The sequence below is a fragment of the Myotis nattereri genome (assembly GCF_964212035.1).
Source record: "Myotis nattereri genome assembly, chromosome: 2".
Lineage (NCBI taxonomy): Eukaryota > Metazoa > Chordata > Mammalia > Chiroptera > Vespertilionidae > Myotis > Myotis nattereri.
The window spans coordinates 90,281,719-90,309,169 of NC_138076.1; the positions used below are offsets into that span (position 1 = coordinate 90,281,719).

The following is a 27,451-nucleotide window of genomic DNA, read 5'->3' on the forward strand; positions in this document are numbered from 1 at the left end:
CAGATAAGAAAAAGCTAAAGGAGTTCATCACCACCAAACCAGTATTATATGAAATGCTGAAGGGTATTCTTTAAGAAGAGGAAGAAGAAGAAAAAGGTAAAGATAAAAATTATGAACAACAAAGTGACAACAAATACATATCTATCAACAATTGAATCTAAAAATTAAGTCAATAAAAAATCTGATGAACAAAATAAACTGGTGAATATAATAGAAGCAGGGGCATAGAAAGGGAGTGAACTGACAATTCTCAGGGGGAAGGGGGTGTGGGGGGTGCGGGAAGAGACTGGACAAAAATCTTACACCAATGGATGAGGACAGTGGCGGGGGGTAAGGGCAGAGGGTGGGGTGGGAACCAGGTGGAGGGGAGCTATGGCGGGAAAAAAGAGGAGCATCTGCAATAAACTGAACAATAAAGATTTATCTTTGGAAAAAGAAAAGAAAAAGAAAGCATAACCTGAATTGAATCAGAAGGAAATGTCAAGTAATTCTGAACTGAGGGGCATTCTACAAAATAGTTGACCATAACTTTCCAAAGTATCAATATTATAAGACACAAAGAAAGGCTCCGAGACTGTCCCAGACTGCAGAAGGCTGAAGAAATGTGACAACTGACATGCTCCAGGCTTTCTTGTGTTCTAAAGAACATCATTGGGACAATGAGAAAATCTCAGTAAAGTCTGTGATGATATAATGGCACTATGTCAACGTTTATTTCCCAAGTTGGATAGTTGTACAGTAGTTATGCAAGGGAATTTTTAGGCCTAAAGAGACATCATATCTGTATCACACTGCCAATTCAGAAAAAATATATTTATTATAGGTGTAGATATAGAGAGAAGGATAGAGCCAATGTGGTGAAATGTTAACATTTGGGGAATATTGAAAAAACTATATGGGAATTCTTTGGATTATTCTTGCAAATCTTCTGTGAGTTTGAAATTCTGTCAAAGTGAAATGTTTTTGCTGATTGTCCTGAAGAGACCTTAGGAAATCGAATATAGTAAGACCATGAGACCACATTTATCTACAGCCAGCTGAGACAGAGCTGGATCTGGGCCTTTGGAATAGTATGAATTCTGTTGGATATAATCAGGGCATTATGATTATGTCTTAAAATGTCTTTAGCTAGAAATTCATGCTGAAATATTTATGAGTAAAATTAAGGGAAACCTGAGATTTGCTGTAAGGTATTCCAGAAAAAACAAAACCAGAAAAAGGTTGGGGGTGGGGGGGACCAGAGAAACAAAACAAGATAGGAAAATATTAATTTGGGGCTGAAGGATACATGGGCTTCAATACACAATTCTCTCTACTTTTGTATACGTGTGAAACATTCCATTAAAAAGTGTTTGTGTGTGTGTGTGTTTTAATAGAAGACTTCTTTGTTGGCAAGAAAATAATTGCCACAAATATCTACACTTGGCATCCAGAAAAGGTATGGAAACTTCTAAAAAACTTTTCAATTGCAATTATGTATAAACTCAAACTTTCTGACTTAGCAGGTTTGGCTCTTCTGTATCATCAGGAAATTTTTACTTTTTGTTGGGTGACAGCTCAAGGGACTGGAAACAGCAGGGTGGGCTGTCTAGGGCAAGAGGAGAAGATACTGTTATACCCTGAATGAGGGTGAGCAGGCAGAGGAATGCCACTGGGCCACAGCTGCCTATGCATGGCCTCCTGTGCCGTACCAGCACGGCCAAGGGTGAACCTGAGGGCGGGTAGTGAAGGATTGAAGAAAAGACAGACAAGAGAATACAGCTGGGGCTCGGTGGGTCTCCTGTGCCTGGATAAGGACCAAAAAACTCAGCCTGAAAACGGATGCTTTATTTTTTAGTCTGATTATAACAAGATTAACATGTATAGAAATATTCTTGTTTTGGCAACACTTGCTGCACCTCCCACAGCCCATTAGCTACTTAGGAAGGAATTAGGGAGTCCTACAAGGTTAGGCTCAATTATGCTAGGAGAGCTCTGTCCTCCAGGCTGGGACTTGTTTGTGGCCCTGCCACAGGTCAGCCCGAGGCTTGACCCTAGAGCCGCTCCCTACAGCCTCCTGGGCAAAGGATCCTGTCACCTGCTCAGGCTGGACTTCCCAAGACCGCTGCCCCCTCCCGTCACCCAGATACAACAACATCCCTCACAGTGACCCACCTCAGGCACCCAGAGAAGCATGTGCTCTTCCACAAGGTAGGGAAGTGTATGCTGTGCACTTTAGAAAGTTTTCCATTGGAAGTGAGTAATGTTTTTTCAAAGCTTTAGTATCCAAGGGAATAAGCTTCAGATATCTGAAGAAAGCCATTCATCTGGAGTGCTCTCCTCCTCAAATGGTGACACTTAAGCCAGGCATGAGATAATAGATGGGGAGATCTTTGTGAGTAGAAGGAAGAGGGGTGTAAGGAAAGGAGAGGAATAGCAACCATGTTGATGCCAGAGGTTGCAGGGAGGAAACAGACTCTTCACTGGGAGCGTTGGGTTCCAGGTGTAGCAATAAGTTTATCAGCACAGGGCAAAGCAGCTGGGAAATGAGTAAGGCAGCTCAGGCAGGAGGAGTCCCACTTACACCTGGTTGATAAGCTGTCTGCTTCCTGCAAACTTGGAAACAGAGAAGTCAGCCTACCAAGGACCAGAGCACAGGGACAGGAGTCCACAGGAGGGTGGGAAGGGGGACAGGGTGAGGGACTACTTTGTCGAGCACCCACTCTGTTAGGCAGTTTGCTCACATTATTGGATTCAGTCTTTACAACCGCCCTCTGAGGTAGGTGCTGTGGGAATCACTGCTGTTTGACCAATGGGGAACTTGCCCGTGTGACATTGCTAGGAGACCTTACAGCCAGGGGGCTCATGCAGGTCTGTGTGATTCCAGAGACATTTCTAGAGACCTCATCTCCGCCCCCGCACCTCTGAGCTGCCCCCCCCCCCACCCCCCCAGTCAATGGCCCCTGCAGTCTGCAGGCTTCAGCACCAGCCTCCAAATCAGGACACCCGAGTTCAGTCTCCATTTTCAGTTGGTCACATGGCCTGGGTTGCTTGTTCCACCTCAGTGGGTCTAGGAAAGATCAAATATTCTAATGCCTGATCTCAGGACTGGGTACGGTTATGCTGTTTCTCTTATTTTTAAAGAGGTATGTGCAGACGGTTGATGGCCTTTGCTGGTAGCTGACTGTTGAAATGCGTTTTGCTATGGGTTTCTTAGCAGGCAAAGTGCAGACTGACGCAGCTGTGCCAAAAGGCTGCTGTGTGTTGTCACTTCAGATCGCTAATAACCCACTTATACACTAAGTAGGCACTTATTCACATACAGAACAATTCGCTATGCAGTGCTCCAGCTCCATCTGGTCGCAGCCTGAGCTGTGCCATTTAGGAAGCACAGAGCTGTGCAGTGGGCGTCTGGAGAACCTGCAGCAATGGCTGCAGGAAAGTGGCCTCCTGGAGCCCACTTGGAAGGCAGGGCACCAACGGGTGCGAACTGAGCAGCTTTTTTATATATAAGGGAGACAAAATTACCTAATTTTGAATCCCAGCTTTTAATTTGAAAAATGCACTCACCATACTTATGTACCCTTTCAGGTATGAGCCAACACATGTTATTGAGATAAACAACAAGAAGAAAATACCCTTCTGATTTTCAGCTAGACAGAGAGAAATCACAGGGATATACTTTGGCTTTTGGTAGAAAGGTAGTCTGGGTCAGCCCAACATTGGTCTCTAAACTCATTGCTGCCTCTAAATGTACCGGCTGGTTTGGAACGGGGAATGCAGTAGGGCAGGTATGTGATGGCATCTCTCTGCTGAAGGTCCTGCACACACCACACAGGGCTCACTGTCACACAGCTACAAAAATGGCCTGGGCTTGATATTAGGCACATGTTGCAGTTCTTTCTGGAAATCTAAAAACTAAGAGTTTCTGTACAAGTCCACTCAGGCTACTATAACAAAACTCTAGACTGGTGGCTTAAGAACAGAAATTTATTTCCTCACAATTCCTCACAGGAGGCTGAAGTCCAACCGGAGACCTTTTGGTGCATGGGACGATGCTCAACCAACTGAGCTGCATTGGCCAAAGCTAAATGAAATTTTTTAAATCTTAAAAAAGATCTGGGTGTTAAAGATCCATTTTCTAGAGCATAAGATGACAAAACATTTTCAGTAAAGGGCAGACAATAAAAATTTTCATTTCTGCAATCATATGCTCTCTGCCACAACTACTCAACTCTGCCGTTATAATGCAAAGCAGCCACAGACAATATCCGTAACTGGCTCAGAGCCAAACTGGGGCGTGACGCTGCTGGGACTCTTAGAAATAAAATCAGGAAAAGACTGAAGTTGGATTTGTTTCCACCACCCAGTCCAAGTTTCATTGCTCTTCTATTATCTAAACTCTGAAAACTCTAGCTTTTCTGGTCAAGTCTCAACAGTGGTCTCTCAGGCACAGAATTCCCACCTAAGGGTTTGTCTTCTTCCTGTGGAAGGAAAGGAGTCAGGTGCTCCTCCCACTTTGCTGGGAGAAAGGAGGCAATTGTCAGCATTCAGACGTCCCTGTGGGCCAGCGGCTCTCACTAGTGCCCGTGCCTGCAGGACTGCCGGCAGAAGGGCCGGCGCTAGGCTCGTGAAGGTCGGGTAGTGCAAATTAGCATAAGGGAGAGGTCAAGTGGTCCTCCTGTCGGATTATCAGAAGCATATGTAACATCATAGCCTGTTTTAAAGGTTTAAAAAGTGATGTTTAAGCAAATAAACCGCAGACTCTCTGGCAGGTGTGTTAAAACCAGAGAGCCGAGAGGTAACGCTCTGGTGCTGCTACGTCTGTTAGCAGGAAGGCAGCTACTTAGAAGCTGAGCTGAGTCTAGTCTGGGGCAGTGCAGCGCTATAAAGAGCACACACCAGGGGTTCGACTCCTGCATGAAATCCCGTCTCCACCTGCCGCTTGGTAGCCCCGGTTCCACACAAGCCTGCCCTCTACCCTTAGCGTCAGCAGAATGGGTGACAAAGGGGTCTGGGAGCCCCCCAAACAGGCTGGCCAGGAAAGGGGTGGGATTTGCAGGTACCACAGACACTACCTAGGTCCTGGCTCACTTTTTCCTGGAAACTCTCTCTGTGAGGCTCTTTGAAAGGAGGAGTGGGCAGAGGATGCCAACCTGTGATGGTTGGGAGGCCATGGGAGCCCTGATTACAAACTGCCTATGTCCTCCCTCAGAGGGTCACACTGGCTTCCGAAGGCATTGAGAGATGCTGCCGTTCACGGAGCATGAGTTTCACAGCTGAAGGAACAAATGAACGTTTCACTCCCTGTGCTTTATTTCTGGCCTCAGACTCAGCCTTGTCTCCGCTCTATTAGGAGTGCAGGAGCTGAATGACCAGGGGCTAATGCACATCTGGTCAGAAGTTAATCACCAGCTGGTACCCCAGGTGTCTTATAGCTCCAGGCACCTCTGGCCTCTGCTTGGCTCTGTGACTCCAAGACAGACCAGAGCGGCCTGATGATCCTGGCACAGCAGGGGACCTCGCCCCTTGCTGAAGAGGATCTGTGATCACACACATCCAGTTTCTTAAGCCTCAGTGACTTCCCGCTAGTTGCCCTGGTGGGCTGGGTTTACCCTGTAACCACCTCAGGAATTGCTCCTGAGGACAGCAGGCCAATTTGCTGGCCCTCAGAGTCACCATGGAAACCAGCTGGAAACCACAGCTCCTACTGCCTAACCCTAAGCTGCACAGGAACCAGCTTGAAGGCTCTACTCACCCGGCCGCCCCCAAACTTCCAACAATTCTCCCCATGGTCCTGGGTCTAGGCAAGGATGCCGATGCAGTGCCACCTGCAATAATCCCTGAAAGCTATCTCCCCATGACCCAAAGCCTCACCGCCTGTGAGGAATGGGCAAGAGAATTTCAACCGGGATTGAAAGCGGCATGTTGTCAAAGAGCCTGGAAGTGCCAGGCGGCTTCCTCTGCTTTGTGCACGCAAGCCCCTAGAGCCTAGGACAACAAGGCTGCCCACCCCTCCTCCCTCGCCAGGCCCCGTTCAGGTGTGCTCAGTGCTGGTGAGAAGGAAGGAGAAAGGAAAGGAGGGTGTACGGGCTGAACAGTGTTCTCCCAAACCCGTGTCCATCTGGGACCTCCAAATGTTTCCTTATTTGGAATTGGGGTCTTTGCAGATCTAACTACTTAAATGAAGATAAGCTTGTAGTGGACTATGGTGGGCCCTAAATCCAATGATATGTTCTTAGAGGAAAGCTGTGTGGAGACACAGAAAAGAGGGTTATATGAAGATGAGGCAGAGATGCGAGCAGTGCAACTGTAACCTAGGATTGCCAGCGGCCACCTGAAGCCAGGCGAGTCCTTGGCAGAGAGTCATCTCCCTCAGAGCCTCCAGAAGGAATCAACCCTGATGGCACCTTGATTTTGTACTTCTGCCCCCACACCTGTGAGAGAATAAATTTCTGTTGTTTGAAGCCACCTAGCTTGTGCTACTTTGTGGTGGCAGCCCTGGGATTTAATACAAAGGGAAGGAAGAAAGTATTTTTTTCAGGGCTTATTATATGCCGGATACCACATTTGACATATTCACATGCATTGCCTCATTTAATCCTCAAAACAACTCTGAAGGATAAATATTATCCTTACTATTCTCATTTGACCAATGAAAAACTTCCACTGAGCAAGTAACTTGTCCTGGGTCATTAAATTAGAAAGAGCAGAGCTAAATTCTCTTTGTCCTGTTCCTCTTCCCCTCAGAGCCTAGAAAGTGAGCAAGTTAGTGTAATAAGCCATCTTTTGATAATAAATTCTTGGGAGAAATCATTCTGATATTACACGTGCATTGTAAATAGGGCCATCCACACATGGTCCCCCATTATGGCCCTGTCAGTGGTATTTTAGTGTCCAGGCAGATGAGCTGTTCCGTGGGTGAGCAGATGGGAAGAAGGGCCCTCCACCCCTACAAAGCACACCATGTCCATTTCTGAATAAACATGAGTGTGGTTGGCATAACAAGATTCTCAGTGTTGTTCCTCCTGACACCCAGAGATAAGCATGACTAGTCATTGCAAAGGTATTGCAACACCTGTCAAAGTCAACATCAAGGTCAAACAAGATGGTGGTGGTGCAGATGATGAAACTCAGGACATTCACAATTTTTGTCTGTACGAAGCCTCAGGCTGTTCAAGTGGAAAGGATAATATACGAGCCCTGTGATGGGTTAAATACTGTCCCTCAAAAATTCATGACCACCCAGAACCTATGAATGTGACCTTATTTGGAAATTGGGTCTTTGTAGATGTAATCAAATTAAGATGAGATCATGCTTGATTAGCATGGGCGCAGAATCCAATATAAACAGAGTCTTTATAAGAAGAGGGAAGTTAGGACGTACAAACATGAACACCCAGAGAGAAGACGGCCATGTGAAGATGGACACAGAGGTTGGAGTTGTGCTGCACAAGGAACACCTGGGAACACCAGGACCTGGGAGAGGAAAGGCCCTTCCCTAGAGCCGTCAGAGGTAGCACAGCCCTGCCAGCAACCTGATTTTGGACTTCTGGTGCCCTGAACTATGAGATAATAAATTCCCATTGTTTTAAGCCATCCAGTTTGTGGTACAGTCGATCCTCATTATTTTCAGATTCTGTATTTGCAAATTTGCCTACTTAATACAATGTATTTGTAACCCCAAAATCAGTACTCTCAGATGTTTCATAGCCATTCTTGGACATGCACATGGTGAGGAAAATTTGAGTTGCCCAACACATGTTTCTAGCTAAGGTCAAATAAGGCGATTCACTACGTTCTTATTTCAGTTCTCATACTATAAACAAGGGACCTTTTTTTACAATCTATTTAGTGCTACGTTCCTGCATTTATATCCTTTTTGTTGGTGATTCTTCTGTTTCAAATGCCCCCAAGTATAGTGCTGAAGTGCTGTCTAATGTTCTTCAGTGTGAGCAGGCTGTGAAGTGTCTTACAAAGAAAATATGGAGAGTAGATAAACTTCATTCAGGCATGAGTTACAGTACCGTTGGCTGTGAGTAAGTCCAATATTAATGAATAACAATATATATTAAATAAGGGGTTTTAAACAGAAACACACAAAGAACAAGGTTATATATTTATCAGTTGATGAAAATGTTGTGAGCAGAGGTTCCCAGGAACCTAGCTCTACATTTCCTCCAAGAGCAATGGTTGAATATTTGCGAATTCAGTATTCTGAGGACTTTATAGAACAGAACTACTTGAAATAATGAGAACTGATTGTACTTTCTTACAGCAACTCTAGGAAACCAAAACCGGTCCATTTCATACTCACCCAGGATCTTGCAGGCCTCTTGGATGAGCTTAATGGTGATGATGTCATCATACACTGTGTACGTCATGAAGGCATCTTGCACTTCAGCAGAATTTCTGAAAGATAAGTCACGGTGCAATAAAAACCCAGCAGCTGGAGCTTTGCCCCAGGAATATATCTACTGACTCAGAAAGATATAACATAGCAAGAGCGCTCCTGATCATAAGGAATGTAAGACAGTGGGGTGATTGGGTATAAATTCCTTGAAGAAGCCTTCCCCGGACCCCAATTTGGCCAAGAGCTCCCTTCTCAAATACCCACAGCAGGCCATGTGTTTAACAACTTAAGTCAAGATTCTTGGTCTTACCCCCTAGACGGGGCTCCTTGAGCATGGACACTGGGACATATTTTTATCTTTGAACCTCCAGCAGGCGGTGCTGTGCTTGGCACATGTAACAACCTAATACATGGTAATGAACTTGGAACTCAGTGGTCTTGGAGCCTTGTTCTCTGAAGCAGGCAGAGCCACTGCTTGAGAATCTCACTGTTTTAACCATGTGGTTGTCTGGTTAGTAGGAGTTACTTGGGTCTTGCAACAGCTAACCAAATCTGGTGAAAAGAGGCTTAACCTGGTAGTCATAAACCTTGCACACTTGGCTTGGTCCTTGTATGAACCATTAAATATAAATAGCAATTTAGTTAATCCAGGGGGAAGGAGGCTGCACAGGCAATGCTTTTCTGAGAAAGGGAGGTTTGACTGACACTGAAGGATGGTAAGCAAAGAAGAACATTCTGGACTGAAAGAATAGGCTCCAAGGCAGCAGAGAGAATGAAGACTAGAAAACAGTACAGAACATTTGAGTTCATATCAGAAGAACACATCATGGAATCCCAGAAATGGGAGAATTGTAGAATTTCCTAATTGTCCAGTTTCCACCCTATGCTATCTCTGAGTGTTGGTCTTCCAGTTGCCTCTTGAATGCTTCCAGGGACAGGAAGTTCACTCCTCTGCAAGGCAGCATATCCCATTTATAAACTGTTCTCTTTGATAGAAAGTTCTTTCTTAAGTTGAACTAAAACCTACTTCTGGGTCCTAAAAATACTTTCTATTTGTTGAGCATCTCCTTTGACCAAGAGATGACAGATTATTTCTGATTCTCCTTTTTACTGTTGAGGAAACTGATGCTCAGAAAGTTTAAGCATCTTATCAGGACCACCCAGTGGACAAGAGAAAGATCTGGACTCTGAGCTCCACAGCCCATATAATGCCTGCATTTGCCACTGCAATTTCACTGATTGGCCCCAGTCTTCCCTCCAGGGAAATGCAGAGTCACCTCCAGATATTAAGCCCTCTAATATTTGAAGATCCTTATTCATTCTTTTTTTTTTTATTTTATTGATTTTTTACAGAGAGGAAGGGAGAGAGGTAGAGAGCTAGAAACATCGATGAGAGAGAAACATCGATCAGCCGCCTCCTGCACATCTTCCACCGGGGATGTGCCCGCAACCCAGGCACTCGCCCTTGACCGGAATCGAACCTGGGACCTTTCAGTCCGCAGGCCAACGCTCCATCCACTGAGCCAAACCGGTTTCGGCTCCTTATTCATTCTTAAGTCTTTATTTTTTTTCTGGGCTAAACACTCCTTGATCTTTCTGGAATTCATCTTCCTCACTGTAAAATGAGGAAATAATACCTGTCCCACATTTCTGACAGGAGTATTGATGAGGGTGAAATAGGTTAACTGACAGGAAAGAGCTCAGAGAAAGTGAGGAACACACACACGTAGGCAAGGAGGAGCCGCAATAATGACGAGGACATCACTGAACCAGAAGCTCTCTGGGTTTGCCTCCACCTCAAGAATCCCTGTTTTGGTCCATGTCTGTACAGGGAGTCTCTAAGCATCGTCAGGTGCAGCTTTCAGAGAAGCTGACTGTAGCCCAGGGAAGATGGGGGGTGCAGTTAACCACCATCACTCACTTAAGTGGGGTGCTCTTGCCATGTTGGTATCACTCTCCACCCACATCCCCAGGGCATGCGGGCCTGTGTGACAACACATGCCCTCTTTCCGGGCCTAGGAGCAAAATAGAAACGTAATGAGCAAGACCCAAGTTTAAACTGGACATGTCATAATGTGTTCTGAAGTACCCAGAAGGGGTGTTTCATCTCCAGAACCCTTGGAAACTAACAAACTCTGTGGCACTACCCAGGCCCCTGGTGGAAGCATACGTTCATCCTCGCCTGGGGCTGGTGGCCTCTTCTTCCCTGTAAGCTGAACTGATGATACTTTAATGTCAAATATTTCTTTGGTTTGTATATAGGTTGCACGTTTCTGGAATGCCAGACAAGCCCAGACTGTTATAGTTACACAGGATTGCCAGCCCTGTATATTGATCTTCGTGATCTTGCATATGACACTTCTCACAGAGTCTGTGCACACTTGCATATACAGTCATTCAAACTGTTTCTTGGAACAAGATTAAAAAAATAAACCAATTGGTATCTTTCAAATGAGATAGCCATGCCTGTGATAAGAAGGGAAGAAAAGAAAAATGACCATCAGAAAACATTTTGAAGAGATTAGGGGTTGGAAAAAGCAACAAATGTGGGAAATAAACAGTTAGATGTTTCCAGCGTACACAAAGAGGAGTGCATTTCATGTAACATGAAAAATGTCAACCACATAGGTGGTCCTATATACACATAATTAGGAGATGTGGCAAATCAATATTTCACTGGGATCGTCAGCAATTAAATGTGTGTTCTCCTTTAGTTAGTTCCAACTAGTAAGACCCAAAATATCTGGGCAGGAAACTAATGCCAGATGCCTGTTACAGAATAACTTGGGAAGCAAAATAAACATACAGATTCCTGGGCCCTGGGCTGGTGTCTGTAAATTGATATATCTTTAACCACTGTCTCAGATGACTCCCAGGTCTGGAGAGCACTTCTAAGATTTAATCTGACAAAGCAACAGATTAAAAATTATAGATCTTATTACATTGTTCAACATTACCAAACTGATGCAATGGTTTCTAAGAGTCTGGAGTGAGCCATAAAATCCACAGGAAAATAAATAGCACTTTGTAGCAAGTTGCAGGCCAAGAAAATGGATCCATTCCAAGCTATGGGCTTATTCCTTCAAGAGCTCCCTTCTGGTAGTTAGGCAATTCATGTAACAAACTTGTGTGTCACCAAAGCATAGCTGGTGAGGTCCTGACAGTTGAAGGCTGGGCCTGGTGTCATGACCATCTGGTATTTAGAAGCACTGATGGTCTTTCTAAGCAGTCCTCCCTCGGGCTCCTCCAGCTCCCCAAGACTTTCATCCAGCCATCTCCCCTATCCATTCTATCTAAAGTGCCTGAGATGGGCCATGTCATTTCCTACCTCCTGACCTTCCCACAACTCTCCCTCCATGGGAAGGAAGGGCCCTCACTCCCTCTTATCTGGTTAACTTCTGTTTCTCCTTCCCAACTCAACCTAAGAATCACCAACTTGAGTGGTTGTTCAGAGCCACAGTCAGATTCAGACGTCTCCCTTCTGAGCCCCTGAGCCTTCCCAAGTTTACCTGTCTTAGTTCTGAATGCACATGTAAGATTTGATTTACCTGTCCACATGCTTCTTAGACAACAGAGTCCCAAGGGGCAGGAAAATGTCATTTGATTTTACATCTTTAATACCTAGTATTTTAACTGGGACACAATAGGAGCCTGATAGATATTTATAAAAGAATTTAGAAGCTGTGAGAGACATAACATTTTAAAAATAGTTTTTATTGATTTCAAAGAGGAAAGAAGAGGGGATAAAGAGAAACATCAATGATGAGAGAAAGTCATTGATCAGCAGCCTTCTACATGCCCCCTACTGGGGATTGAGCCCGAAAACCAGGCATGTGCCCTGACTAGGAATCAAATGGTGGCCTCCTGGTTCATAGGTTGATGCTCAACCAACTGAGCCACAGTGGCCAGTGCATGGGACCTAACTAGACAGAGGCTTACATGTTCTCTGTGTGTGGGTTAAAAGATCTGGGAGTGCATCTTGACTCTACCACAATCGAGATAAAGGACTTAGAACAAATCTCATTGTGCTTCCATTTCTTCATCTTTAAAATAATAGTATTAGTTTAGGGCAGTGGTCGGCAAACTCATTAGTCAACAGAGCCAAATATCAACAGTAAAACGATTGAAATTTCTTTTGAGAACCAAATTTTTTAAACTTAAACTATATAGGTAGGTACATTGTTATTAACTTAATTAGGGTACTCCTAAGCTGGCCTTTGCTAAAAACGTCCTCAATCTGATTGAGGTACGTTCACTGAGGTCGACCCCTTCCAACTCTCCCATCCACACTCGTCTTGTATACTTGTTTCATCTGTCTCCTTTCGTTCATCCTCTCTATATGTCCAAACCATCTCAACATACCTAACCACTGCACAATGAGACTGCTGACTGACTGGCTCACTCAACTCATGCATGAATCCCACGCGCCTCCGCGGCCGCCTGCGCTGCGTCTCCCCTCGCCCGACCCGAGGGACACCCCCCACTTCTTCTATGGCCACTTCTTCAAAATAGACTCTCCCAGGCCGAAAACCGACTTCTGTGCATGGGCCACGAAGTTTCAATAGCACTGTATGTGCATGCCTGCACATGGTATTTTGTGGGAGAGCCACACTCAAGGGGCCAAAGAGCCGCATGTGGCTTGCGAGCCGTGGTTTGCCGACCACTGGGTTAGGGCATTGTTTCCATGGGAATGTTTATGTACAACCCCTGCTTAACCTCCCCTCCATTCTCCCCAGCCAACACAATGTGATTTGCTGAGAAAAACACTGACACTTTAACCAGCAGTTCTCAAGGTGTGTTTCATGGAACCTCTGGAAGTCCCAAAGATGCTTTTAGGTGTCCATGAGGTCAAACGATTTTCATAATAAATTAAGACATCTGTCTTTTTTACTGATTAATATTGCACTAGTTGTGCAAAAAAGCATTGGTGGGTTAAACGGATGGGGCCTCAGCGTAAATCAAGGCAGTGGCGCTGCTCTGTACTAAGCAGGCTTGTAATCTTCACTGCCCCACCCTCGCAGTAAAAAATAAAATAAAAATGCTAGTTTCACTTCAGGTTGTCTGTAATGAAGCTGTAACAATTGTCAACTTTATTAACTCTGGCCCTGAGTACATCTTTTGAATAACCACCCGTGTAACGAAACGAGAAGTCGGTATCCAGCACTTCCGCTGTGCAGGCCGTGCGGATGGCCACCTCAAGGAAAAGCACCTCCACGGGTGATTTTCTGAGCTGAATTAGCCCCTTTTTCATGGAACATCACTTTCTATTCGAAAGAATCACTGACAGATGAACAAGGATTATTCAGACTTTGATATTTGGTAGATATTTTCCTTAAAAAAACACACAAAAGAACAAGCTTAGCTTGTCATTCAAAGAAAATAACTGACAGAATTTGTTGCCAATGAGAAAAATCAAGCTTTTGAGTGAAAACTAGAATTTTGTAAAATTTGCATCAGCTACTGTGAGCTCATTAGCTTCTCAATTCTTAGAGGCTTTGATGAGATCGTGGTTTGATACTGTATAATGTACTATGTCAAAATTCATAAGATCTGCAAAACCCAGTGAGTCAATGTTTTCCAAATGACTCATACATGATACTAACAAATGAGAGTAAAAAGTTTATTTCAAAGTGTAACAAGGCCACAGGCTTTTCGCGTAAGAGTGTATGGAAAAGGTCATTGCTGTGGTTTCACACTCAACATTGTAACTAATCTTTGAGAAACTACCACAGGTAGAGCTTTCATGAGATTTAAAAGAATTTCCGCAATTATCTGAAAAGAGTATTAAAGTACTTCCTCCCACTATATATTATTCACATAGTTCAACGAAAAACCACAGATCACAACAGGGTGCAGAAAGTAAAATGTTGCTACGTATCTAAGTCAAGCATTGACGAGATTTGCAAAATGAAGACAGTGTCACTCTCCTCACTAATTTTTTAATTTGAATAATAATTATTTTTCATAAAAGTATGTTATTTATGCTGACATGCGATAGGTTTTGTATTGTTATTTTTAGATGAATTAATAAATAACCATTTTAAATTTCTCAGTTTTAATTTCTAATATAGTGAATTTCAACAGCTAAAAGCTCTTTGTGGTTTTCAATAATCTTTAAGAGGGGAAAGGCTTCCTAAATCCCAAATGTCCTGAGAACTTCTAATTTAAACCCAGCGTGAATCAGATTTACTTTGGAAGCTAATGAAGCTAAGGCTTTGGAGCAAGAAGCAGCCCTGCCCAGCCCCCTCTCCTCTGCAGCCTGGGGGCTCACCCTGAATGCCCTCATGGTGTCCTGGGTGCCTGTGGGAGGGACCGCAGGCCACCCAGCCCCCAGAGCCATTCCTCTGGGTAGATTCAACAAGCATCCAGATCTTCATATGAGCTCCCCAAAAGCCATCCAAAGGTGAGGCTGCAATTCTCTGATTCCCAGAGAACTTCCCCAAATACATGGGAGGGGGCAAAGGTGTGAGGCATGGAGAGGAAGATTAAGGCCTGGTGTTCTCCTAGGATTTGCCAGCAGGAGAGAAGCATACCTCTGAGAACTGCTGGGAACATTGTAGATGTGCTAAAAGAAATGTGTCTAAGCTATCAATAAAAATACAAAACAATTTTTAGCCAACCATGTTAGAGGAATATACATTCTATTCTCTTTGTGAAAAAAACGATCTTATTGAATCATTGTCATAGGAATGGGTAAACCAAAAGCAGTCAAATATGCAGAAAAAATATATAAAAGTGAGTCAGGTAGCTAAATAATGATAGTAATAGTGAATAAATGTTACCTTTAGGGCTTTTGGTGTTTATGCTATCTGTCAGGTTTTTAATTTTTTTTTTTTCCTCATTCTAAATAAGTACTTTTGTAGCTAAAGTTTTACTTGTACTTTTATATTCTTTTTAAAACTAGGCTCTCCAAATTATATAATAGCAGGCCTTCTAATGTCTGTTTCTACTCCTGCTAAATTTATCTACCATATATTCCCACTAAACAAAATTATTTCTCAAGCTTTACTTTCAATGGCCTTTATTAGAAAAATAATTAATATTTTGTATGCATAATAATATAATGTTATATACATTTCTTAAATTTCCTAAGCCATTGGATATTCTGATATGACCTTTTGGGAGTAAATCTCCCGGTTGAAGTATTCTAACCAAGTGGATTTCTCCAGAGAGAGGGGAAGATGGCTGCGATATAGGCAGACGCGTCCCAGGTCCTGTCCCGGAGCAAATGGAGAGAGCAGCTGAAACTAATAGCATCCACCCCGAATTGGCGAAATTGCTCAGCTGGTGAGACGGTTTGCAGCCGGGAAGAGAAGAACTCCCCTGGAAAGGTAAAAAAACCAGGGTTTTGGGCAGGAAAGTTTGCCAGACCTCTGAGCCCAGAGAGTCGGAGTGAGACCGCGTGGCAGACAGCCGTGTCCCTTGGGACAGGCACAGCCCCTGACAGGGGAAAGGAGATCCTCGGGATTCCTGGCGACCCCGGGGGAATTGAGAGCTGGGTTCTGTGATCACGGAGGACTGAGCCTAAAGGGGGCAGCCTGAAAAGCTGACCAGACCATGCAGTCCCGGTAAGAGAAGAAGCTTATAGAAACCAAGCCTTCCCCGTTTCCGCGGCCGGCGTTTGTTTGATTGTTTTCACTGAATCCTGTTCATGGGACATTTCGGATACAGGCAGTCACCTGTGCTGAAGAGAGGGAGAGTGTGCGGAGGAGTGGAATCTGGGGAGAGACTGAAGAGAGAGGGGGGCCGGGAGAGGTGGCAGCGAATTGAATGCTGAGACACCCCCGAACCCAGGTCTGGGGCAGACATTCTCTCCGGAGGGTGAGACTCCTCCCCCCAGCCCCCAGGCAAGGAGCACAGCCACACCCAGATTCCACCCTGTAGGAGATCAAGGATTAAAATAATCTAATCAATCCCTGGGAGTTAACAGGGTCTGGCCTATAGAGGGATTTTCAATCCCAGCAACAACACAGCGCTGGTAACTAACTATTACGCAGCCAGCTCTGGGCAGTGAACTTCCACTGGACAGAGAGGCCCTATAGCCTCAGAGGCCAACCCCAGAACACTGCCACCCAGAGGCTGACCCACAAACTGACTCTTTGCTAAACACAAAATAAGGCAGTCTGGGATACAAATGCGGCCTGCTTTAAAATAAGGACTGTGGTTTACAACACAGAGGAACAGTGTATCGCAGGGAAACCCAACACTCTCCTGAATACCTGGCAGGTCTAAGGCGAGCCACACTGAAGAATAGAAGAACCGAAGGACTTTCACTACTGCAATTCTTTTTTTTTTCTTTTTTCACCTTTTAACTAAGAAACCAATATTTTTCTTCTTCTTCTTTTTTTTTTTTTCTTCTTTTTCCATCACCTCATTTTACCCTTTTAACTACTACCTTCTTATTTTTAACCAGTATTATTACTGCTACCATTTTACCATTTTTTTTAAAGTGCCATTTTATTTTCTCTTTATTTTATTTTGGGATTAGTGTTCTCCATTCTATTTTCATCGTCATATTATTGGTTGTTTCTAGTTTGCATTCATCTCCAGGGAGCTGTTGCTGGAATCTGTTGGGATTAATGGCGGTTCTATAGGAGTATTCTCCTCATATTAAAAGTCTCTTCCCCTCTTCCACTTCATTCTCTCTTTTTGCTCTTTTATTTTCTTTTTTTTTCTTTTTTCTCCTTTTTTTTTTCTTGTCTTTTCTTTTCTCGCTTTTTTTCCCCCCTCCTTTTTCCCAATTTCATTTTTGCACTCCTTTTTTTGGTCCCTACTTTTCTTTTCTTTTTTCTCTTTTATCTTTTTCCCTTCCATCCTCCTTATCCCCTAATTCTCTTAATTCGGGTGGTCACCTTTATTTGGGGTTATTAATATCATGAATATATTTGTGTATACTGCCGGGTACGTGGTGCCTTGTTGTGTTGTATTTTGTGCCTTTAAATCAACGCAGCAGATCGAAGCTACAGCAACCTCCAGAGCACCACACCTCTGCTGAGGAACAGCAGCTGTATGTGAAGCCTCGCCCCACCAGCCAGAAGAGCCACCTCAGCTGTGAACAGGACACACCAGAGGAGCTGCTGCCAACTGAAGAGCAGCTGCTACCGCAACCGCCCGAAGAGCAACCACAGAACAAGGAGTCACTGCCACCAAGGGAGCAACCACTGAACGACTCAACGTCTAGATATGTCAGTGAGATCAAACATGGGTAGACAAAGAAACCCCCAAAGGAAAGAGAAGGAGGACTCTCCAGAAAAGCAGCTAAGTAATACAGAGGCATGCAACATGACAGAAAAAGAATTCAGAATAAGGGTCCTAGAGTGCATAAACCGGATGGAGGAAAAAATCGACATCCTCTGCAAGAAGCAAGAAGAAACAGATGAAAAAATCGATAACATATGGAAGAAGCTAGAAGAAACAGATGAAAAAATCAACAACTTAAGTAAGACCCAAGAAGAAATGAAGAGTGATATAGCTGCAATGAAAAACTCCATTGAAAGTATCAACAGTAGACTAGGAGAAGCGGAGGACCGAATTAGTGAATTAGAAGACAAGGAAGCAAAACACACCCAAAATGTACTGCAATTGGAGAAAAAAATTAAAAGACAGGAGGAGAGCCTAAGGGAGCTTTGGGACAACATGAAACGAAACAACATACGAATAATAGGGGTACCAGAACAACAGAAGGATGAACAAGGATTAGAAAACCTATTAGAAGAAATAATATCAGAAAACTTCCCTGAGGTGGGGAAGAAAAAAGTCACACAAGCCCAGAGAGTCCCAAACAAGGTGAACCCGAAAAGACCCACACCAAGACACATCATAATTACCATGGCAAATGTTCAGGACAAAGAGAGAATCTTACAGGCTGCAAGAGAGAGACGGAAAGTTACATACAAGGGATCTCCCATTAGATTGTCAAATGATTTCTCAACAGAAACACATCAGGCCAGAAAAGAATGGACAGAAATTTACAAAGTGATGCAAAGCAAAGGACTGAATCCAAGAATACTCTATCCAGCAAGGCTATCATTCAAACTTGAAGGGGAAATAAGAAGCTTCACAGACAAAAAAAGGCTAAGGGAGTTTATCACCACCAAGCCAGCAATGCAAGGAATGCTAAAGGGACTGGTATAAAAATAATAAAAAGCTCAGAAAGAAAGCAGCCACACACACAAAAAAAGAAATGGCTACAAATAAGTACCTTTCAATAATAACTTTAAACGTAAACGGACTAAATGCTCCAACCAAAAGACATCGAGTGGCTGAATGGATAAAAAAACATGACCCATACATCTGCTGTCTACAAGAAACCCACCTCATTAGAAGGGACTCACACAGACTGAAAGTGAAAGGATGGAAAAATATCTTTCAGGCAAATGGAAAGGAAAAGAAAGCTGGGGTAGCAATACTTATATCGGACAAAATAGACCTCAAAGTGAAGGCCATAACAAGAGATAAGGAAGGCCACTTCATAATACTAAAAGGATCAATACAACAAGAAGATATAACCCTGATAAACATATATGCACCCAATGCAGGAGCACCCAAATACATAAAAAATCTTCTGGAAGATATCAAAGGAGAGATCGACAACAATACAATCATAGTAGGGGACTTTAATACACCACTGTCATCACTGGATAAGTCCTCTAGACAAACAATCAGCAAAGATACAGCAATACTAAATGACTCACTAGATCAGATGGACTTAATAGACATCTTCAGAACACTTCACCCCAGTGCCACGGAATATACATTCTACTCAAGTGCTCATGACACATATTCAAAAATAGACCATATATTGGGTCACAAGCAAAGTATCCCCAAATTCAAGAAGATTGAAATCATAAAAAGCGTCTTCGCAGACCACGATGGCATAATATTAGAAATAAACTGCAATAAAAACAACCCAAAATACTCAAACACCTGGAAGCTGAATAGCATGCTATTAAATATTGATTGGGTTACCAATGAAATCAAAGAAGAAATTCAAAACATCCTGGAAACTAATGACAATGAAAACACAACAATCCAAAACCTATGGGACACAATGAAAGCAGTCCTGAGAGGGAAGTTTATAGCTCTACAGGCCTATCTCAAAAAACAAGAAAAAATGGTAGTAAATCAGCTAACTCTACAACTCAAAGAATTAGAAAGAGAGCAACAAGAAAACCCCAGAGTGAGCAGAAGGAAGGAGATAATAAAGATTAAAGCAGAAATAAATGACATAGAGACCAAAAAAACAATACAGAAAATCAATGAAACCAAGAGCTGGTTCTTTGAAAGGATAAACAAGATTGACAAACCTCTAGCCAGACTCACCAAGAAGCAAAGAGAGAGGACCCAAATAAACAAAATCAGAAACGATAGAGGCGAAATAACAACAGACCCCACAGAAATACAAATGATTGTTAAAAAATACTATGGTCAGCTCTACTCCAACAAACTAGACAACCTGGAGGAAATGGACAAATTCCTAGAAAAATACAACATTCCAAAACTCAATCAGGAAGAATCTAAAAATCTCAACAGGCCAATAACTATGGAAGAAATTGAAGCAGTCATCAAAAAGCTTCCAGCAAACAAAAGCCCAGGACCAGACGGCTTCACAGGGGAGTTTTACCAAACATTCAAGGAAGAACTAAAACCTACCCTCCTCAGACTACTAAAGAAAATTCAAGAGGAAGGAACACTTCCAAGCTCATTCTATGAAGCCAGCATCACCCTAATACCAAAACCAGGTAAAGACAACACAATGAAAGAGAATTACAGGCCAATATCCCTCATGAACATAGATGCCAAAATCCTCAACAAAATCTTAGCAAATCGGATCCAGCAGTACATCAGAAAGATCATACACCATGACCAAGTAGGATTTATCCCAGGGATGCAAGGATGGTACAATATCCGCAAATCAATAAACGTGATACATCACATAAACAAATTGAAAGAAAAAAACCACATGGTCATATCAATTGATGCAGAAAAAGCATTTGACAAAATTCAACACCCATTTTTGATAAAAACTCTCAGCAAGGTGGGAGTAGATGGATCATACCTCAACATAATAAAAGCCATATATGACAGGCCCACAGCCAACATCATACTCAATGGACAAAAACTAACACCATTTCCCCTAAGAACAGGAACAAGACAGGGATGCCCCTTCTCACCACTCCTGTTCAACATAGTACTGGTAGTGTTAGCCATTGCAATTCGGCAAGAAGAAGAAATAAAAGGCATCCAAATTGGAAAAGAGGAAGTAAAACTGTCCTTATTTGCAGATGACATGATATTATACATACAAAACCCTAGAGACTCCATCAAAAAGCTACTAGACTTAATACATGAATTTGGCAATGTAGCAGGATACAAAATTAACCCCAAGAAATCTGAGGCATTTCTATACACCAATAGTGAACTTTCAGAAAGAGAGATTATAAAAACAATCCCGTTTACCATCGCACCAAAAAAATTAAGCTACCTAGGAATAAACTTAACTAAAGAGGTAAAAGACCTCTACTCAGAAAACTACAGGACATTGAAAAAAGATATAGAGGAAGACATAAACAGATGGAAGAACATACCGTGTTCGTGGATTGGTAGAATCAACATCATTAAAATGTCCATACTACCCAAAGCAATCTATAAATTCAACGCACTTCCCATTAAAATACCAACGGCATACTTCATAGATCTAGAACGAACTCTCCAAAAATTCATCTGGAATAAAAAAAGACCCCGAATAGCTGCAGCAATCCTGAAAAAGAACAAAGTAGGTGGGATCTCAATACCAGATATCAAGTTGTATTACAAAGCCACTGTTCTCAAAACTGCCTGGTACTGGCACAAGAATAGGCATATAGATCAATGGAATAGAATAGAGAGCCCAGAAATCGGCCCGAACCAGTATGCTCAATTAATATTTGACAAAGGAGGCAAGAACATTCAATGGAACCAAGATAGTCTCTTCAATAAATGGTGTTGGGAAAATTGGACAGATATATGCAAGAAAATGAAACTAGACCACCAACTTACACCATACACAAAAATAAACTCAAAATGGATAAAGGACTTAAATGTACGACAGGAAACCATAAAAATTCTAGAAGAATCCAAAGGCAACAAAATCTCAGACATATGCCGAAGCAATTTCTTCACTGATACAGCTCCTAGGGCACTTGAAACTAAAGAGAAAATGAACAAATGGGACTACATCAAAATGAAAAGCTTCTGCACAGCAAAAGAAACCATCAACAATACAACGAGAAAACCCACTGTGTGGGAGAACATATTTGCCAATGTCATATCTGATAAGGGCCTAATCTCCAAAATTTATAGGGAACTCATACAACTTAACAAAAGGAAGATAAACAATCCAATCAAAAAATGGGCAAAGGACCTAAATAGACACCTTTCAAAAGAGGACATTCAGAAAGCCAAGAGACATATGAAAACATGCTCAAAGTCACTAATCATCCGAGAGATGCAAATCAAAACAACAATGAGGTACCATCTCACACCTGTCAGACTGGCTATCATCAACAAATCAGCAAACGACAAGTGCTGGAGAGGATGTGGAGAAAAAGGAACACTTGTGCACTGCTGGTGGGAATGCAGACTGGTGCAGCCACTATGGAAGACAGTATGGCGTTTCCTTAAAAAACTGAAAATGGAACTCCCATTTGACCCTGTGATCCCACTTCTAGGAATATATCCCAAGAAACCAGAAACACCAATCAGAAAGGATATATGCACCCCTATGTTCATAGCAGCACAATTCACCATAGCTAAGATCTGGAAACAGCCTAAGTGCCCATCAGTAGATGAATGGATTAGAAAACTGTGGTACATCTACACGATGGAATACTATGCTGCTCTAAAAAGGAAGGAACTCTTACCATTTGCAACGTCATGGATGGAACTGGAGACCATTATGCTAAGTGAAATAAGCCAGTCAATGAAGAAAACATACCACATGATCTCACTCATTCATGGATAATAGAGACCATTATAAACTTTTGAACAATAATAGATACAGAGGCAGAGCTGCCTCAAACAGATTGTCAAACTGCAGCGGGAAGGCCGGGGAGGGTTGGGGGGCAGGAGGTAGGGGGGTAAGAGATCAACTAAAGGACTTGTATGCATGCATATAAGCATAACCAATGGACATAAGACACTGGGGCATAGGGGAGGCTGGGGGACTGTCTAGGGCGGGGTGATAAAATGGACACATATGTAATACCCTTTGTAATACTTTAAGCAATTAAAAAAAAATGGACACATATGTAAAAAAAAAAAAAAAAGTGGATTTCTCCAGGCCTTCTAGTTTTAGGTCTTAACCTATGACCTTAAGCAGCCAGAAAAATCAACAAGCATTCATGGCTAGGGATGCACTAGGAGTGGAGAGATAGGCAGCACCCTTGGTAAAAGTTAAACAGTAGTAACTCTCTGATTTCAGGTACTTTTTTAAAAAATAGATTTTATTGATTTTTTACAGAGAGGAAGGGAGAGGGATAGAGAGCTAGAAACATTGATGAGAGAGAAATACCGATCATCTGCCCCCTGCACACTCCCCACTGGGGATGTGCCCGCAACCAAGGTACATGGCCTTGACTGTAATCAAACCCGGGACCCCCGAGTTTGCAGGCCAACGCTCCATCCACTGAGCAAAACCGGCCAGGGCTCAGGTACTTTTTATCTAGGCTTTATTAATGTAAAAAGTAGAGAACTTGAAGGGAGTAGGTGCTTTCAGTCTCTAAGGAAACAATGAGTCGATGGAACGGAGGAGGTAAAGAAGTAGGAGAAGGAATGGGAACCGTCCTTTTCTGTCTCAAGTTGTTTTTCAGTGTATTTGAAGGGATTTTTTCTTCAAGATTCAGAATGTTAGGAGCATCTTATTCAGTAAGAACAAAATCCCAAGACTGTATAGGGAGGGAGCCTTGAACTTTTTAGGTCATAGAGTTCTTGGGTGGTCTGATGAATACCACAGACCCTCTCCCCAGAAAATACATGTAGACACTTGTAGACATTTTCATAGATGATTTCAGAGGTTCTCAGACACTCTCAGGTCCATCTATAAACCTCTGGTTAAGACCTTGATAGAGAGAAGCCGTGTCATACTACCCACTTCCCTACTAAATGGATTGGTTTGGGCTTGGTGGTTATCATCCATCAAACATTTATTGATTCACCTTACATTGATACACACATAAATTCATCCCATCTTCATGAACTTGTTTATACATGGAAAAGACATCAGACATGGTGGATCTACTCATAACCTCTTTTTAGAGACCCTGCCCTCTAAAGCCCACCTGTTTGGGCTACAGGTACTTGACCAAAGTTGGGTCATCCAATCCTCTGTCTCAGGCTTCTGGAATTGAGACCCTGAGAAACTGAGCCAATCAGATGATGGTGATCTCTAAGAATTAAGAGATTTACAGAGAGTCAAGAAAATAGAGTAAATATGAAGACAGGCACAGAAATGGAAACTGGCCTATTGAGCTTCCATCTCCCCTAGGTCTCTCTGCACTTGCCACAAGCAAGCTCTGTGAGTCCCCTGAATCTCCTAGTAACTCCCAAAAACTTTAGTTCACACAGTGAATTGCTGATCATTGCAAACAAAATTCTGGAGTAAGTTCTACAACCAAAGTGCCAGCTGCTCCACCTATACCAGTCACCCTAATCGTCACAAGTAGATGAGGTGAGCACCATTATTATTCCCATTTACAAGTGAGGACACCGCGGTTCAGAGACCTCAGCGACCCATTGCGGTTAGACTATCATTTTAACTCCTTTCCTTCTTCCACATAACTATGCATTCTGATCCTTAGTGACTTTTCCGCTTTCATCTCCTACCAGACTCTGGCTCATGGCACTCCAGTCACAATGAATTTTCTTCTCAAATCACCAAAGTCCTACCTCAGGACCTTTGCACTTGCTGTTCTCTGCTGGGAACACACACACTTCCCTGACTCAAAACTGGCTGGCTCCTCCTGCCTTTCAGCTCAACTATCACCTTTGCAAAGAGGTCTTTTTCGACCACTGCAGGGAAACTGGCATCTCTCTCTCTGGTCACTATCCTATATTTTTATAGCACTCAGCACAATCTGAGAAATTTTTATTTATTTTTGAAATTCACTGTTTATTGTCTGCCACCCACATTGGAATACACATTCCCAGTGCCCTTGTCAGTTCCCTTCACCACTATTCCCAGTGCTGAGAATTCTGTTTGGCACATACTAGGAGCTAACTAAATATTTGTTGAATAAATAAACTTGTTCAAGTCAAACAGCTAGTAAATGAGCTAGGAAGAAGGGAAAGGTGTGTCCTACTCCAGGAGCCTTATTCTTCTCCGTCCATTAGTTGCGCCTCATTGTTAAGTCTTGGTAACGTTTTTAGCTAGGAGATTATAAAAGAGTAGCTCACATAACTAGAAATCTACAAGTCTAGGTTATATGAAGGCAATAAACAGTGCAAACAAAGGAAGAGAAATATCTGTTACTGATTATTTCATATAAAATAAGATTTATACCATAAAATTTAGAGACATACTTCATTTTACCTAATTATTTCTTCTTAAAATTTGTATAGGAATGGATGGGTTTCTCTTTTTTAGCTAAAATTTTATTATAAAAGCACCAGGAAATTTGTTATTAAATGTGGCTTGAAACAAATCCTTTTACACAGCAAATAATCCTGTGTTAATTGGCATTTTATAAGATAAGTTTTCTGCACTACAGGTATGTTGTTTTTTTTAACAAGTTCTAAAATGAGGCAATTTTCATCATTTATTAGCTAGGCTTTGATTTTGGTTTAAAGATGCATTGTTAATGCAATCACAAAGGTGTCTATATACAAACATATCTTTTGGGACTCAATGAGGCAAAGGATTGGTACTTCAAGATTAAAAAGGTGAAACCTAACGACAGACTCAGGACACATCCCCTCGGGGTGTTCTTTTCCGGGACATATTTCTCTGATTTCCTTGTGCGCTTTTGCACCCCTCATGCAAATGTCCTTATGGCCTTGGAGTTCCTGTGGATTCTGGGCCTTCCTATCTGTTTGGGGATGCTGTGAGAACTGCCCCTCCAAGAGCAGGAAGAGAAAATATATCATTCCTCCCAGTGTGGTCACACCAAGGATCCAAGCTGGAAAAAGCCTCCTCCATCCACTTCTCGAGGAGAGCTATTTTTCCCCCCTGAATTTGCAAAGATATGCGGACTGTCTCAATCAATCAGGGTGCTGGTGGCTGGCATGCGACCTAAGCTCTGTCATGTAGGAGAGGGCAGGAGGCCTTCTTTAAACAGTGTATCTCAGCCTCCTGAACAGCTTGTTGTTGTACTTCCTCTCATGTCTCAGTGCTCCAACTACATCTGGTTATTTCCAGGTATTTTCAGAGCCCTGGCTCTTCTGGGCCACCAGCCTACCTGACACCAAAGGTCCTAACCAGGAGTTCAGATGGTACAAAGATCGTGAGTGAAAAATTAAACAACAAAAGTTTATCCCTCCTTCTAATGGCCATTAGTGTGTATGGGGGTCCTCAAGGCAGAGCTGGCTTATGGCCAGACTGAGTGTCTGGGAGATCAGTCCAAAAAGAGGAATAGAGGCACCAAATTATGCTAATTTTAGGAAGCCAGATTTACTCTGGGCAAAGAGGGCACCTTAGAGAAAGCATGTCAAACTCATGGCCCACGGGCCACATGCAGGACACAACGAATATTTTTGTGGCCCAGACAATATAACGGTATGTAAGAAACGTTTTAATAAAAATGTTGTAACTTAATTTTTCAATATCCTGTTATACATAATTCTATAATAATAAAAGCATAATATGCTAATTAGACCTGACAGCCGAACGTCCTTCTGGATGACCTTCCTGACAAAGCTGGGGCTGCAAGGGCCAAGGCAAGCCGCCGCAGCTGTGAGAGCCGAGCCTTGTTAGGTTAGGTGGCTCAGGAGGCGGCGCAAGAAATAGAGTCCAGTGAATCAGAAAAGAAAGGAAAGGAAAAGGTTTATTCTGCGTCCCCAGGAGACCCACGTACCCCAAGGACAGGGCACGTGGATTCACGCCAACAGGGAGGGGGGCGCTTTTTTTTATACTACGGTTGGGTGAGGGGCGGGGACATGAGCTGAGGAATTCTCTGCTGCAGGGAATGGGCAGAATATTCAGGACGAAGTTCTTATCTGTGTGGGGGGTATGTGAATTCAGGGAGAAGAAGCTGGTATCTGTGTCTGGCACCTTGATCTGTGAGAAATTCCAGGGGAAGTCCATTATCTTGTCATGTCTGCATGTGGATACATCCTGGGCTCTCTCCGACCTAACAAGCCTCTTGCACAAATTTCATACATTGGGCCTCTAGTTATTAATAACGAACTACAATGTTCGCTAATGACTGATTACTATACTCACGTTGCATTCATTTCCCTTACGCACCTTACGCGTAGCCACACCATTTCTCTCCACTAATACTAGCAGCGGATATTTTAGCAGCCAATTGCCAAGTCATCAGTCATGGACTGATTTGTTTGGTGTGCACAACAGGAAATATTCTACTTCAGAGAACAAGAAAAATAGGTTTATTTGTATTACATTTATTAATTTGTGCAGTTAATCAGTGTCTGGTAAGTTAATGTTTAAAAAAAATAATTTTTATTAAAATGTTCTGTTATTTTATGTTAATGATTACTCATTTATTTCAGCCCTTTGTATTCAGCATGTCTCTATCGAAATAAATCTACATTTCTATGAAAATTGAAGCCTTTGTTTTTTGCAGCCCACATAAACTTAAACCTTGTTTATTTGGCCTGTTAGCCTTTGAGTTTGACATGCTTGCCTTAGAAGAACACCTGCCTCAACAAGATGAAAGGCACAGTAATCTGACCAGCAACAAAGTGGAGCTTATTAATGTCAAACAGTATAATGTTAACGGTGCCCCTCACTGAGAGGGAACAATGCTTACTGAGGACCTACTATGTTCTGTGAATGAAAAGGGGCCACATGCTCACCTGATAAGCTCAGGGAAGGCCTGCATGGCAGCCTTGCATACTCAGAGACTTAAAGTAACCACAAAGGATGGTCTGAAACTAAAGCTTTTTAAATTAAAAAGCAGTCTA

At 42.7% G+C, this 27,451-nt stretch overlaps 1 protein-coding gene across 1 annotated transcript in view; it reads right to left on the bottom strand.

The window, feature by feature from the left end:
• LOC308513025 (guanylate cyclase soluble subunit beta-2-like) overlaps nt 1-8,378 on the bottom strand; it is a 61,399-nt gene extending 53,021 nt beyond the window's left edge. Inside the window, exon 1 of the mRNA XM_081082812.1 lies at nt 8,297-8,378. Coding sequence (XP_080938938.1) covers nt 8,297-8,363 — 67 coding nt within the window. The 5' untranslated portion in view covers nt 8,364-8,378. The remainder of the gene's footprint in view (nt 1-8,296) is intronic.
• Between the last annotated feature and the right edge of the window lie 19,073 nt (nt 8,379-27,451).